The 16,900-nt window shown below is 36.6% G+C and overlaps 1 protein-coding gene across 3 annotated transcripts in view; it reads right to left on the reverse strand.

Moving 5' to 3' along the window:
* Window positions 1–16,900, reverse strand: part of ASAP1 (ArfGAP with SH3 domain, ankyrin repeat and PH domain 1) — a 145,639-nt gene that overhangs the window by 25,459 nt on the left and 103,280 nt on the right. For all 3 annotated transcript variants that reach the window (XM_066336157.1, XM_066336140.1, XM_066336149.1), the window contains 9 exons: window positions 14,512–14,675; window positions 12,850–12,983; window positions 11,698–11,789; window positions 10,945–11,131; window positions 8,494–8,579; window positions 6,830–6,945; window positions 4,428–4,495; window positions 1,842–1,949; window positions 284–512 (listed from right to left, as the gene is read on the reverse strand). In XM_066336157.1, coding sequence (XP_066192254.1) covers window positions 284–512; window positions 1,842–1,949; window positions 4,428–4,495; window positions 6,830–6,945; window positions 8,494–8,579; window positions 10,945–11,131; window positions 11,698–11,789; window positions 12,850–12,983; window positions 14,512–14,675 — 1,184 coding nt within the window. The remainder of the gene's footprint in view (window positions 1–283; window positions 513–1,841; window positions 1,950–4,427; window positions 4,496–6,829; window positions 6,946–8,493; window positions 8,580–10,944; window positions 11,132–11,697; window positions 11,790–12,849; window positions 12,984–14,511; window positions 14,676–16,900) is intronic.

Genomic DNA, 16,900 nt, shown 5'->3' on the forward strand with positions numbered 1-16,900 from the left:
CTGTAAGTCTCATCAAATTAACTGACTTTCATCTAACAGAGTATTAGTGTGTATTCATTTAGTAGAGTATTAGTTATTCCTCACCTTTTCATGTTCAGTGTTATGAATGAGTCTATTACAAAGTGTCTCCCAGGTCTTTTAAGTTTAGAACATGCATTGTACCACAATAATGCATCATTAAGAAGAACACCCTGTATCTTGAAACATTGCAATGTCCTTGGTTCAAGGAAGGACAACAGTGGGAAAATCACTGCTTGCAAATGTAGTTTGCAGACAGACTTACCTTTACCAGCATTTCTAGGAGGAAGAGGAGGAGCATCAGATGTTGGAGAAGTGGGTGAGTCTGTGCTTACAGAAGCAAAGATCTGGTTGGAAAAGGCTCCGTAGGAGAGTCTTTGCTTGTCTCTGGGAGTGCTAAATGAAGGGTGAGTCAGTTTGTCTTGGGGAGAAATGCTTGAGGAGTGACAAAAGCTTTGGGGTCTTGGAGATCTTTCCTTTTTTATAGGACTAGGCTGTGAATAGAAAAACAAAGATAGGATACAGCTGTCTAAACACTCATTATAGTTAGTATGTTTGGAAAATAGCATACCAGAATTTAGTGAACATGAGCCTAGATTTTTTTTTTCTTTGTAGGACAAACAAACCCCCATTCCTCCCTTTTTCAGCAATTTAACTTGAAAGGTCCTCTCTTCTAAATGAAAATTAGGATTGTACCATCAACAAATCATCATGAACACAAAATTAGATTTAATGTCAAAGAAGAAAATACACACTAATAACATACCAATAAAAGCCTAGTAAGTTTTAGAATATAGGAGTAATTTTCAGGGAATATAGCACATTACTCAGACTAGACAATTATCCTCAAGTATATTACACCACTGATGCCTAGTAAAAGTGAACAAACTCTTCTGACAGATCAGATTTATTTGGTCCCTGAACTAGCAATATAATCCATGATACAGCTCTTTTTAAACGCATCTAATTGCTCTTTGAAGAAATTTTACACATCAGTTTTTGCCTGCTGTACGTTAATGGGTGCATATGGAGCACGATCTGTTTCCCTGCAGCTCTGGTTCAGGTTATTATCTCCAGCACAGCATCCCTCATCCTCCAGAGGCTCCTCACACGGATGATTATTTTGTTCTCTACTGTCCTTGAGGACATGCAAATTACTTAGGTTTCTGAATTTTTCAGTCCCAAGTTTCACAGAAAATGAGAAGCTGTCCACATTTCTTTCTGCGGCACTCATATAAAATAGGAGAGGTGTATTCGCATTTATTGCAGAAATAGAGCACACAGTAATTAACTGACTTGCTAAAGTAGGACACTGAGGCTAATTTTTCACATGCTCTAGGATGGCAATTATTCTATGCCCTCAAGTTTTGCCTTTCCATTACTTCTGTTTTAAAAAACCCAGGAATAAATAGCACTGCACGGTCTGTGAAAAAATAAGAGTTATTTATTCAATAACTGGGTTTTTAATTAATTAATGGAAAAAATTAAGTATGTAAGCTTTGGATTTCCTCCAGCTAAAATTTAACAGACTAGAATTCTAAAGAGGATAAAGCAACAAAGTAAGATTTGCTGATTTATATTTAAACTGTATGTCTTTGTCAAAGTCAAACTTCTGAAACAGCCCATAATAAATAGGTTGACAAAGTATATTCAAAAAGCACTTTGGCAGTCTTTAACAGAGGCCTCAAAATTAGGGGTTTTTTTCCCCAAAAAATATCTGTAACAAAAGAAAGGCTGAAGTGGGTCTCTAATTACCATTTATTTCCAGGGAGCAGAGATGTTGACAGTTTTTGTGCAAAGCTGTACCAGTAATTCACACTCACCTTATCATCCAAGTCATCGTCACTTTCATCAATTTCTTCCTGACGAAGATTCCATTCGTACTCCACATGCACATGTGGGTTTAGCTTTCCTGCCTTGGCTTGAGAAAGCTGAAAGAAATAAAAAGTCTTGTTAAAATACTTGCTGTACTTTTGGTGTTAACTAAGTTAGTTTTGTAATGGCAAGAAATAAACTGGAATATTTAGAAGTTTAAAATTATTCCAGGTTCAAAAAAGAACAAAGCCATTTCAGGGCGATCACACAAATGTGCCTTGTTTGAGGTATAGAAAAACAGCTAAAAGGCAAAAAGGAAAGATTTTCTTAAGATAGGCAGAAGTCACCATGTTTGACAAGCATTTGAAAAGATGACATGAAGAGAAGGTATATGCACAAAAGCATATTTATCTGTAGCCCTCCTTTCCAAAAAGGAAAGGCAAAACCTATTTATAAATTTTGGTGGATACAATTGCTGCCCCATCAAAATGGCAATCCTTGTACTCAAATCAAATAGAAAGGTAATTACTCTTTATTTAGATATTTTGCCTCTCTCTCTCACTGGATGAGGTCAATATGTCTTAAGCACAAAATTTCTCAACTTTGCCAGCCCAAATGCATTTCACATTCTTTAAGAAACAACTACCTCAGTGATCAGCAAAAAGCCTAATAGAGCATTTCATGGTTATTCTGAGGAGATAAATTCTCCTTTTCAACGCCTAGATCTTCCATCATTATTTATTCCTTCACAGCCTTTGAAATGTAGTCTGCTTGACAGTAGTTGATTCAGGAGTGCCTTTAACCATCTTCCTGAAATAAAATTTGGACTAAAGAAAGTATTTCCAATCTGTTATGTAAGTATTCATGAACCCACTTGAGCTGAAACTGAATTTAATTACACAGTTAAGACTCCAGTTATGCAACAGAAATGAGTTTAGTATCTATCATAATGCAAACACCTAGTTATTTATCCTGTTCTTTTTTTATAGCCCACAGCAAACAATGTGCTCATTCATGTTTCTTTTTCACTCTTAACTCATTGCTGGCTTTTGGAAAAAAAGAAAATGCAGAATTCATTTTCTCTCCAAAAATTAAAAAAAAAAAAAAAAAAAAAAAAAGGAGAAAAGCCATAAATGCTCTATGAGAGTTGAGTGAAATAATCAGTGAGGTATTCATGGAATTTGGATCACTATAACTAAACGATTAACTGCTAGATAAGCTCAATGATAACATCCACTTGACTGCTCTGTAACACAGCCAGTTGATCCACATTAATGGCATAAGTAACTTTTTAAAAGGGATATTATAAAGAAAAAAGCAATCCATCCCAACTGTTTGCTGCACAGGTGATCTGCTTGATCCAACTGACAGAATACTAAAATCATTGGAAACAGCACCTACTTACACAGTAGACACAACAGTAACTGAGAAGTCAGTCCCGCCTTATCAATCACAGCAAAATGCTGACTTGTATCCCCAGAAACATGGAAAATTTCTTTGATTTGTGAAGGACATGGTCTTTTGATTATTCAATAATTAAGTAATGACAAGAACTTTCAATTGTCACAGGAAAGATATTAAAATTACTAGCTGCAGAGCAAAAGTAGATACCCACAGATCATCAAAATGAGAAGAAAGAAGAAATAGAATTAAGTGGCAAGTGGTAGGTGTTTTGTAAATTCTCTTGGTTTTGTCTTGAATGTGAAACTGCCACAGTCCTTAGACTTTTTAACACCTTGATAGTAATTAAATTCACTTGCCTACTAAATGCATGCTGGTGGAACTTTAGAGGGCCAAGAACAAACAAGCTTTGTTGGTCTGATGTAAATTCCTTATTCCTGACTAAATGCTTCAGAGGAAGCATTTTGAAAATCCTTAACACCTTTTTTCTTGAACTCCAACAATCTTTTTGAGTGGTGTCTGTTAAAATCCCTCGCACATACTCAAAATTCCAGGAGGTTTTTGCTTTGATTGTGTTCAGTAGAGGGACAAAGTCCCACAGAAGCTGGTGTACTACATCTTTTGGTACACCAACTTCCAGACATCACCTTTTAGCTGCTTCCTCCCTTCAGGAGAGTAACTTTAAGTTGTTTCAATTCTCCTTATAAAAAGACTTTCACCATCTCTGAACTATCTGTCCTGTTAAATAATCTGAAAAAAGCCAAAGCAGGAAAAGACAAACTAAGATCCAGACCTAAAAACGTTCTTCACAGTTTTAATATTACAGGGGTTGTTTAGTACTCCTGATATAAAAGCCTCTAAGAAGAAATTTTGAGGTGATGAAGCCCAAATCTCCTTGAATGATGTATTTATTGACACATCTGACCCTCTGGTACTTAGGGTGTTCAAATACACTTGTTAAAATAACTAGTACTGCTACTAGAAGAAAGATCATTTTTCTGAAAATGTTACAAAGCAAATTACTGTTGTGTTTTAGGTAAGCAAATAGACATCTATGGTAGGGCCTTCAGATCAAGACACAGTCAGCTGGCAGCAATAGCACGTGTGAGAGACAACGGTAATGATTTAAGTAGATCACATTTTTGAAGAAGCAAACATTCCCCCTTGCCTTTGCCCCCAGGCCCGGCTCTTACCAGTTCCTCGCACTGGACAGCTTTCACTCTCTTTGCTGTGTCCAGAGCTGTCTCTCCAGCTTGGTTTACTACAAAATTAACAGTACAAAAAAGAGCAATTCTTTGAGATGTCCTAAGAAACAATTTAATAAATTTCACTACTACTAGCACAGTAATCTAAAAGTGATCAAAAACGTCTGTTTACTCTATAGCAGCTGCAGCTCTTTAAGATTCCACTCTAAGTGCTCATGCATTTCATGTATCATCAGGTTCTTTCTAAACAGCAGCAGCTGCTGGGACAGTTCCCAAATCCCTCCTACCCATCCTAGCAGAGAATTAAAGAAATTTAGTCATCTCAATCTCCACTCAACGCCTTTGCCAATAAAACTCTTACCTGAATAAGCAGGACAAGCAAACAGACAGGGTAAAATAGCACAAAAAAGAAAACTAATTCTAAGACTTAAAAAAAAAAAAAAAAAAAAAAAAAAAAGGAAAAGAGGAAATGTTGATCCAGGTAGATTTTACTTTGATTAATAGGTAGAGGCTTGAAGCCCTAATTTGAAGACATTTGGACAAGAATAAATTGAAAACTTACTAACTTTGTCTTTCTCAAAGCTATAAAATGGTTTACAATTAAAAATAACACCTGATTAAAAAAAGTGATATCTGAGGCTGCTGGGAGGTCCTCAGGCAGATATCTAATGGAATCCTTCCTAGATGCTCAGTAGCAAGTCTCAGTAAAGAGAAACAACTCCCATATCTGATGTGAATAAACCCTAGGTAAAACGTATTCTCACAGTACATCAGTAAATGCCATGGAGCTGGAACAGAGAATGCTCTACAGCACATCCAGATTGTAAAGCATTTCTGTGGTCAGGAACTGAAAATGCTCAGAGATCTATAATGTCTGTGTGAAATACTACACAGAGAATGTCAGTTAGGAATTCCAGAAAAATACAAAGCAGTCCTCTAGAAAGGCCTGTGACTTTGAAAGAATTCAGATCCCTAGAAGAAGGGTTTGCTTATGGAAAGATCTATCAGAGATGGTTCAATCTGGAAAGGAATGAAAACACAGTACCTCTTATGTGAGGTTAACACCCAGATAGCTTAAGGACTACATAAAATCCAAACTTTCATCTTTTAAGTGTACACCTGATGTTTCAAGGTCTATGTGAAATCACTCCAAAAACCCCCCAAAAAACAACAACAACCAAACAAAAACCCCCAAAAAACCAAAAACAAACAAAAACCCCACAAACAAACCAACAACCTCCCCAAAAACAAAAAAACCCCCAACAACAACAACAACAACAAAAACACCAAACAAACAACAAAAGGAGCACAACACCCTCTCTCCCACAAAAAACCCTCAAAAACCAAAGCACCAAAAAGGTGTGAACACTCCTCTGGCATCTACCTAGAAGAAAGTGCAATGGAAAGACCAATAAACCTACTTGAACTTATAACTGCTAAAAAAGTTAATATTAAATTCTCTGACTTATGTTAATATTGGAATACATTCTAAAGGTCTGTAAAAAGGCAAAGGGAACACAGTGACTTCTGCCACTAAACTGTGAACTTCAGTTTATACAGCAGTTCTTTACCAGGCACTGGAGGAAAGTAATGGTGATGAAGAAAAAGGGAGAAACAAAATCTAGTTTGCATCAGCCATTAAAAATCTTCTATACCATTACTGACTGAATGTAAATGTTTTATAGACCCACTGATCACAGTTAACTCCTGGGCCTAACAAGCATGAGATACCTTCCTAACTCTTGAAAAATGGGATCAGCTTTCTCAGCTGCCTTTTGGCCTCTCTTTGCACCTGCATGTGTGAGATAGGTGTAACACTTGCTGTACCTATATCAGTTCATTTGTCACAATGGTATACCAGAAGTTTAATTGGAAACAGAATCGCTGTTTGTTCACAAACAGAGAATAATCTCTTGTTCTCTAGATGGTCTCTCTTCCCTGACCAGTAGCAGTGTTGGCTGGAATGTGCTGGAGGAAACCACACCCCAGCTGCCATTGATATCAACAGAAGAATTAAGTGCTGTGTACTTAAAGTCCACATATCTAAGAGTGAAATTAAACTTTTGAAGCATTATAACATACAACTGCTAGAATAAAAAACAAACCTAAATTCCAGGCAGTTTAAAATGGGTCAGAAAAGGAACTCTCTGAACTCTGCTTAGGGTTTGCCATTAGTAATTCATATCAGGAATTTTTGTAGCTATTACCTTCTAAGAATTCCATTTCTTAACTGAATGTTTCCTTTAGGCTTATTGTTCACAAGGTCTTCATCTTTCTACCACAGTTTATTTTATAAGTTTACTTAGCATAGAGAATAAACCAAAGTGGCTAAAATAATGGGAAGAAATGTTATGAAATATGTATTTCCTGGTTTTAAATAATGAACTTACCTACATCAAGGGTTGGCTTCCCCCTCAAAAGCAATTTCAAACACTCAGGCTTATTGTATATACTGCAGTAGTGTAAAACTGTATTACCTAATGCTGTTTGTTTGTCCAGGTTTCCACTAAAAAAAAAAGAACAAACCATCAAGAAAATGATAGTAGTTGTGCCATTAACTTCAGATCTTGCATCCCGATAAATAATAATTGCATATAAAACTTAATAGACAAATATGAAGTAGGACAAAAAAAATTTTAATTAAACATTACTTTCCAAGTATTAAGAATTGTCCCAAGGACACTGGAAATACCTGAGCTGTAATTGAGAAGGACTGAAAATCTACAGATGTTCATTTAAGAAACGAAAGAACAGAAACTCAGAGACTCAAACCCAAATCTCTCTAAGGTCATGCAAGTTGTTTTCCACTTGCCACTCCACTATAATTTGTTTTTCAAACATGCTAAATTAGCCCAATAGAAATATCTGAAAAATAATTCTGATACAGTTAACATAGGTTAATAAATCCCATGCAGTCAAGGAACTATCAAGAGAGCAGCTGTAAGAATGAACAAAAGAGTTGTAAGAAGGAATGTAAGGACAACACATCGAGTTAGGGAAAAAACAGATGTGCAAAGGGACTCACATGGCTTTTTAAAAACTGTATTTCCTTCAGCTTGCAACTTCTAAACCCAGGTTTTTCAAAAACTGTTACTGATACTTTGGGAACAATGAAATATTTCCATAAACCAGAAAAGCAAAGCACAGGAGAAAACAGCTTTTCCCAGTGTTACCCATACTGATAGTAAGAGCCCACAGGGTTGTAAAGATGCCCCTAAACTAGAGACTGCCACAAAACCCCACACAGCAGACAGAGGCACACAGAAGGTTATAGCTGTCTGAAGAAACTATGAAGACTCATAACTAAAGAAAATAATTTTACATAATCGACAAAAAAAAAATCCTTTAATAATGTTCAAAATACTAATTTGGGCTTCTAAAACCTTTTTCAAATTATGATCTCAAACAGCTTGAAAATGTTGGAATGTTATTTTTCATCTGTTACTTTAATAACACTCTCCCATAGTCAGAACTCACACTTTTCATTAACGATTTTTACTTCTATGAACACATCCCTCAACAACAAAATCAACTCAGCCAATAAACTCGATGCTGCAAATTTCTAATTAAGAAGTTTATGCTCTCAATAGCTTTAATAAAGTTTATTAACTATTGGAACACCTTTTTCAAAGTCAATCTAGCATCTGTTCATAATTTTCTGAGAAAGAAACCTGTTTTCTACTCCTACAATTCCTTTGCATGTGTTCTGCATTTGGTACATTTATCTGCCACCTCTCCTGTACCTGAACTATTTGTTTGCATGGCTACATATCATCATGTGCTCTAAATCAAGGCTCTCTCATACATTACAGAGCTTTTCCTTTCATCTTATTTTTATGTAACTGCTTTCAATGCTTTTAATCTACAAATCTTTCCCTCTCTACTGATCAGGAGTACAAAGGTCAACTCAAAGGTACTAAACTATTCTCTTTTGAAACATATCTAAGGCAAAAGGTTTTAAGTGATGAGCAAACACTGTCCAAGGCACTGCCAGGACAACTCTGGACATCCATGACTGTCATGTACAATTTAATGAGAAGTCAGCAATCCATACCAGTTTTGTACAAGGAAGTCAACCAGATGGAGAGAGGTTTGGTCAGCAGTCCGGACTGCTAAATGAAGTGCTGTTTCACCTGGCTCCTAAACACACGTAAACAGAAGTTAGATCTCTGTCTTATTTCTGCAAAGCTTGTATATCAGACCTATGAGATACATCTCATTCACTCTTTATAAGGCTTTCAGAAAAAAAAAATAAAAATTGGAAATTATGATGAAAATTATTATTTTCTTTTCTATCTCTAAAAGACAACATGTGCTTCAAAAGCAATGGCATTACACTTCCCAAGATCTTTCCTAAACCAAATTCTCACTTTTCCCAGATGGAACCACCCTGAGGAGGCTTTAATCATTGTAGCTACCAATAACTGAAAGGGATCTTGTCAAGGAATACTGAGTAAGTTTGCAGTACTTGTTGCTTTACAACAGCCTGGTGAGCACCAAGCAAAGTCACATTATCTCCTACAAAAACAGCATCACAAAAATCACAGTCCAGCATACATCAAAACTCTTACAGATTTGCAGAACAGTTGAAGTTGGAAAGGACCTGTGAAGGTCATGTAGATCAACCTCCCTATCCAAGCAGGGCTGCTGAGGGCCAGCTGCCCAGGACCATGTCTAGATGGCTTTGGAATATCTCCAGTGACAGAGACTCCATATCCCTGGGCAACCTGTCCAGTATTTGGTCATTCTCACAATACAGAAAGGTTACCTGATGTTCAAGGGTACCTCCTGTGCTCTAGTCTGTGCCATTGACTCTGGCCCCATCACTGGGCACCACTGGGCTCTGTCTTCTTTCCACCCACCCTGCAGGTATTTCCATACAATAATGAGATGCCCCTGAGCCTCCTCCCGGCTGAACACTGCCAGATCTCTGGGCCTTTCCAGGTGCTCCAGACTCCCAGACATGTTTGTGGCCCTTCTCTCCAGCGTGCCCAAGTCACTCCTGTTGTGGGGAGCCCAGATCTGGGCACAGCACTGCAGCTGTGGCCTCACCAGTGCTGAGTGGAGAGAAGGATCACTGCCCTTCACGTGCTGCCAATGCACCTGCACTGCCAGGAACACCGCTGCCACGTCTGCCACAAGGGCACCATGCTGGCCCATGTTCACCTTGGTGTCCATCAGGACCCCCAGGTCTCTTTAGGTAGAGCATAAAGTTGGTGAATGGGGCATTTCCCCCACATCCAGGGCTTCTCCTTGTTGAACTTGAATTGAATCATACTTTATTTTCTATATATATCATATGCATTAATGCATTGAAATAGAAACAGAAATGCTGTTTAATTCCATTTAAAAGTTGCACAAGAAGTTATTCTAAATTTAGATTTCATTAACTCCTATTGATCGTAAAGGACAATTAAAAAAGCATATTACAGTATATGCTTATATATTTAGAAGTAAAGTCCTGACTAAAACTATATCATTTTATTAAACCCCAGAGAATTTACAGAGGAGAATACTGCCACAAATGTCCTAACTGCAAACTACTTTCAGTTGGTGCTCATACCTTTATCACTACCTGTAATAGCTGGGAAGACTGAGGAGCTAATCCTATGGCAACAGCTGTGGATGACAAATAGAGAAAGCTGACCTTGCAGTCAGAGAATTTGTAATGTGTTTCCAAGACAAGCACTCTGTGACACCTCAGTTGCTGAGACTATACTGAACTTATCCCTTCCACTGAACACAGACAGGCACTGTGTCATTTGCCAACTTAGCTATTTGCACACAACTTGTTGAAAACATTCTCTGACATGTCTCCAGGTTGGGAGAAAACATTGCTGGGCAAGTGGTTGCACGACATCAATTATCTATAGAAACAGGTTACCTTGCTCATGATGAACATTTGTCCATGGATAATTGAGGTCAACCTGGACTGATTTTTCAAAAAAAACCTGTTATTGATTTCAGAAGAAGACTCTGAGTACTCAGAACTTGATAGACACAAAAGAATCTTCCCGGTTGAAATAAATTGCACTTCTGTAAATGTCTCATCAGAAGCTGTGAAGTCATCAGATTCATTATTTCCTTGTCTACAGTAAACAGAGACTTGTAGACAGCCAATAATGTGTTCCTTCAGCCACTATTTTACAAGCAGGTATGACACTGTATGTGGTACCAGGCGACCCTGGGCTATTAAGTCAGATCCTTGTGACTTTTCTAAAAGAGACACACTGCAGAACAGGTGCTTTTCAACACACTATAGTAACACCAAAACAGTGTATGAGATCACTATTGCATTTCACACTTCTTTAGAACAATTGATGACAAAAGATAAAGTGCTCTTTGCCCTCCCCACAGGGATGCAACATTAAGGAAAGGAAGAAAAATCCCATAATTTTAATCTCTTATTTATTTTGTTTTATCACCTAAAGTAGCAGCCCCAGATCCTGGGCATTTTACAAATACACATGATTTAAAACATTAAGTGTTTACCTGATAAGCTTACCTGTCCAGGCTCCAGCAGTGGCTCCATTAACTCTACCCCCTCTGCATAGACTTGAATTAGTGCAAGTAAATCCCTGGATTTGACAGCCTCAAGTAATTCACTCAGTTTAGCTGCCGCAGATGCACAAGTCTTCCTAGAGAACTTGTGATCTACATATTTAGCAGTGATAAATTCTTTACGTGCAGTCCTGTGGGGTGTGAAAATAGAGCTTGCTTTAGAAATTTTTAGAAAAATGGGTCAATGGCTATAATTTAAAAATCACCTTGTCTAATTTGGAAGCTGAGAAGGGAAGAAGAAAACTATCTGATAAAAAGTGTGCTATTTATTGTTACACTGCATGTCTTTCTTGCAAACAAGCCCCAAATATGGAAAATTGTCAATTTTATCCTGTCTTCTTGTTATATACAAAAATTACTCTTACTGTGGGGATTAAGACGAACGAAAAGCAGAGCTAGAGCCATTTAGTCTACTGTGTTTATCATTTGAGTGTTTACTGCAAAACTCAAAACCATTCAAGAGCCAAAAAATGCACCTTAAAACCCAAACTAAGAGTTTTCTCCACAAGGAAGCTGAGGTAGCTACAATGTGACTGTATGACTGAAGACTGAACTTGTTAGAAGTTCCATAGTGGGAATAAAAACCTCCAGTCTTTTACCATCCATGCCTTCCCCTGGCTTGGGTACTGTTTAAGACACTTTACATCACAGATATATTCCACAGTAAACTTAGAGAGTTTAAAAATTCAATACTTACATATCACTTGATGGACTGGGTTTAGGTGAAGGACTAGGTAAATTCCCTTCCATAATATCATTAAAACTAGTATTTCCTACATTCTTGGCCAGCTGCCATAAGAAAAAGAATAAATGAAGGTGAGGACTTTTGGGCTCTAACAGCAACCTAACAACAGGACTATTAATGTGCATTTTCCACACTATTAATAGATGATAGAAAATACAGGACTGAATAACTGAAGCCCAATGATCACATGGAGATACAGAGCAATTAAAAAGAAAGAAAATGCTTCTATAATGCCAGAATTTGTACAATAGACTTCACAGTCACAGAATTATTTGCATTTCAAAACAATCTGCCTCCAACACAAAACCAGAATGAGGAACCAGCAGCATGAGCACTGAAATGGTGCTGATACACTGATCAGGAAGCTGCTTTGGGAAAACAGCTCATGCCTACTTAAGATCGTGCTTAGTAAAATTTGATTTAGAGTAATAATAACTTTGCAAAAAACCTCAATATTTCACGAAGAGAGAAAGTGATGATGTTGAACCTATACCCAAATCCAGATCTGCCTTGCATCTTCTCTCAATTTTCAGGCCAAACATAGCTAGGGAGATAAAACTACTGCAACTGTTTCCTTTTGACTTTTATTGTTGTTTTGGGGTTTTTTGGTTTGTTTTTTTTGGGGGGGGGTAGTCTCACATCAGATTCCTTTTTTAACTTTGATATTACATGATTTCGTTCATCAAATTAAGATTCCTCCAGTATTTTTCTTTCAGAATTAGCAACAGTCATTCTCCTTTGCCAAGTCAAATTAGATTCATGTTTGAAATTGCATGAGCTTTTAGATCATGACCCTGATTTTGGGTCAGGATCAGCTGTTGAGAGGCAAAAATCTGATGGCACTGATTATAATGGATGTCAATATTGATTCTGCAACACCTCAGGACATGATATGAGAAGTGATAAGAGCACAAATAATATATAATAATATATAACCATGCACCTGTAAAATATCTACAGAATTATGAAGGAGAAATTCTGCAAAAACACAATCCTTGAAAAACATTAAATTTGTAAATTTTGGTAAATTGTACATTTTGGTACTGCCTACATAGATGTCAGCATTTGACTAAAACGCCTCCACTATAAATTAAACAAACTTACCAAGAGTTCAGACGTTCCTAATTTGTCTAATTCCAAAGACTGGATTCGAGAAATATGGACACCCATTTCTCTGTGTATTCCAGAACACTCAATGCAGGTTAAAATGCCCAAATTAGTCGACAGCCATGTTGGATCTGCACAATTGAAAAACAAAGTATTTAATCAAAGTCCAAAAAAGGGTTTGCAATGGTGGTAAGAGATGTATTCTGAAATGATTCCATATGTAATGTTTCAAAGAATGAAAATAAACGAAGAACATTCCATACTTTTCTCGAAACTCTAGTGCAAATTCTATCACAAATTGCTACCAGTGGAATGCAGTTTTTCAGATTTAGGAACAGTCCCAAAGGCACTGAATTTGGACTTATTCATTCATAGTGAATGAATGTATTTCAATATACTTAGTATTTGTGTTCTGTACAAATTACTTCCTGTTTTTAAAAGCAACAGATCTCCCAAATTTGACAACCTCTGAAGTTTTAAAACTTAGTTCTTGAACTTTAAATAGTCCTTCATTAAAAATTAATCATAGCGCTTTCCAGTATGTAAAACAGCAGCATGTTGAAGAAAATTTGAGAAATACTGGCTAGTCCAGGGAAAAAAAAAACCTTAAAAAATGCTGTCATGGAGGAGATCTGCATGTATAATTAGAATAGATTTTATACTACAAATGCTACATAAGAAGCATGACCAGTTCTTAAGGAAAAGAAAAAGCTCCAGACATACTTTGTGCACAAATTAATCTCTTCCTTGACCTTAAATAGTAACTGCTGAAGCATTAAGCCAAGAGTTTTAAAGCAGCAAGCTGGAGTAGAGAGCTGAAGCTTAAAACTTTACTACAAATTAAAAGATGAATGAGAACTGTAATCTGAAGTTTCTATAGCTTTACATAACAAAATAATTGAATGAACTCCAGGATTTGACATAATTATATCCCAGTTTGTAATTTTAACTAGCTATTTCAAATTTGGATCAGTTCTGCATCAGCAAGATACACAAGATCTACTCAGTTCCAAATGAGCATCACCTTCTTGAAGTGTCCCTTTGATGAGAAAGCTGCAACAGCTGCCCAGCTCTCACAGCTCCCACACCAGCTCAGTTGTACTGTGACCAGCTGCCCCTTCTCAAGCTCCAAGTGACATATAACTGACCTGTAACTCTGTATTTCTGAAGATATTATCTGATTGGATTTCAACTCTGGGTCTCATCCTTTTCATAAGACTACTTATTCCACCTCTGAAAACTTCTGATGCTGCAATTCCAGTAGTCTCATGCCAAGATAAAGCCTCAGAGCAAGATCCTGGCCAGGTCAACTTTTCCACAATCATTGTCTAAATATTACTCACTTCTACTTAGTAGCATGCACAGGATCAGTGATGCCAAGCAACTTCCATTCAAGTGCAACAAGCATCTAGACACAGTGCAACAAGAACAGTTCAAACTCCAGAGGGGCTTGAACTGCTGGAAGTAAGCACAGACAACACACAAAAATATTTTAGTGAATTAAACAGAACTGATGTAGGAAAGTCATATTTGATCTTTTAAAAACAGGTTGAAGACTGAGAAACATCACTTAGAAAATTAGTTTGCACTCTACAAACACTTCTTTAAAGAAATCACTGCTCCCAACAAGAAGCTGATGACATGAACAAATGGAGATACCTGGTGAGCCACAATCACAACAGACTTCATTGCCGGGTAATCTCTGTATGTCATCAATAATGGCTTTTGTCAGATCCTCTAAACTGTTTTCACCTGTGCTCTGCTCTCCACGGAATGCCATATTTAATGCTTCTTCTTTGCTGTTAGTCAACACTGATATCCATCTAGCACAAGATAAAGACCTTAATGAAGATCTGCATTTGCAAATACATGTTAATCTATAAACTGTAGAAATCTTGCCAGGAAGAAAATATTAGTGGGACTACAGGGAAGGACTGTATTGTGGGAGAGACTAAGGAGGGGGAAAAGTGAGAGAAAAAAAGGAAAGATTTGAGAAAAGATAAGTAAGAATGAGAAGAGATATAGTCTTAATTCTAACATCCCTTTCGTGAACAATATTAAAGCCAAGTTCTTGGGTTTCTCAAATAAGTAGAAGTTGTGGAAGAGAAAAGGGGCCATTAAACTCCTGTAAATTAAACTGTTTTAAAAAGTGCCCAAAGTCTTCCTAAAGTCTCCTTCCTGGAGAAAATGCTACTTTCTCCAATGTGCATCTTTCTCTTTACAGAAGAAACAGCAAAGCACCCTGGAAATATATTGATGTCTAGTTGCTTTTTACATGCAGATCTCTGTGCACTAATCAGAGTCAGACTGTAAAGCCCAAATTAATGACAATTGCCATGGCAACCAAGGGACTGAGGATGACACGAGAGTAACAATACCAATAGCCAACATAAAATTCGAAGAGCAACAGTTGAGTGCAACGAATCAAGACTCTTTAATGGTATCAGCACTATTCCCTCCCCTCCCAATAACTCTGCAAGTTGTTGTTTACACATAATGTTTTAATTAAAACCAAACAAAACCCCTTCTCAGCAGCTGCTGTGCTCCATGTGGAAGTAAAGAGGGGAAAACAGTTCCACTAAGGAGCCAACACATTGCAGACGCAGAATTTGGGAAAAAAGAGCAAGCTAAAAAGAATTTCTCATAGGTAAAGTGATTTTAGATTTACTGCAATTTTTTTTTTTTTTAAACGCAGAAATATTTTAAATTGGCACTGTCTTCAATGTCTACAATATTCAGACTGCTGAAATCATCAGTCTTCTGAAATATGCAGAAATGGTTATGGTCACCTAAACAAACTAAGATAACTTCAAATTGAAATTCATAATTACTCACAGAATAACAATAAAAAGATAAGCTTTAAAGGATTTCAGAGGGTAATTTATATGTGTAATCTTAGAACACAGATTCAGTGCCTGAACTAATATATGGGCATTCCATATTATATACTTTATGCACATATGTTTTTAAAAATTTTAAAATTTTTATATGCAGAAAATAATCTAGGAACTAGTGCTTAAAATGCTTTAAAAATATTGAAAAATCAACCTTAAAAATAAAAGAGAAATTGAAAGTCTCGAGCACAAATTTGCTCCAAAGTTTACGTGCTGAAAAAAATAAAGGTACATTAATCTTTCTCATTACATGAGAAGAACCCACACTAGAGGGCATTCTTCTGCAATTTTAACGATGAAATTCAGTGTTATTAGAAAATGAGAGGCAGTGGTATCTTGTTTCTAATACATACCAATGTTTGGTTAAGTACACAGAGTAAAATAACAATTAAACTCAGACAAACAACATTTATTCTGACAATTGTTGAGAATTTCTTTTTGAGTTACAATTTGAGTAGTTTGTTAAAAAGGCCGAATTTGAATAAAACTCAACAGAGTAGTAACAATTAAAAAATTATTAGATGCAATTAAAACAAACACAACTGAGCCAGCTGTTAGTTTGATAGAGATTTCCTCATCATGAGTATCTGAACTGTCAGAGCCATCATTATTTTGGTTGTGTTTGCTCAGGTAGAAGGAAGCCTCTGCCCAGGACTGTCACTGGGGCACTCGTGAGTGAGAGCAAGAGGCACCACAGTGGCAGCACAAGCACAGACATCTCTGAATGACTGGTGCTGCTTATCAAAAAATGCCCAGTTGGTCACCAGGCCTTCCTGGCAGGCTGCACACTCAAAAATAAACAATTCAAGTCAGTAAATACAGAATGTTAATTCAATGTTAATAGTTTAAAAAACTCATTCTAACTTTTTTTTTCTTTTTCTTATCTGTATTAGTCTTTTTTGTTCTTCCTTTATTATTAAAAAAAAAAAAAAAAAAAGTATTTGCTCTATTTCACAATACTGACAGTTAATACTCAAAAACCTTCTGGTAATACTTTGTAGTGTTCTTTCAAATAATTTAGAATTTAATCAAGTCTTACAGAATAGCTTTGTCTTCTTGTTTTAGGACAAGAGGAAATTACCTCAAGTTGTCCCAGAAGACATTTAGATTGGATATCAAGAAAAAAATTCTTTACAAAATGGGTTTTTAAGCAC

Source organism: Sylvia atricapilla, chromosome 1, assembly GCF_009819655.1.
Source record: "Sylvia atricapilla isolate bSylAtr1 chromosome 1, bSylAtr1.pri, whole genome shotgun sequence".
Classification (NCBI taxonomy): Eukaryota; Metazoa; Chordata; class Aves; order Passeriformes; family Sylviidae; genus Sylvia; species Sylvia atricapilla.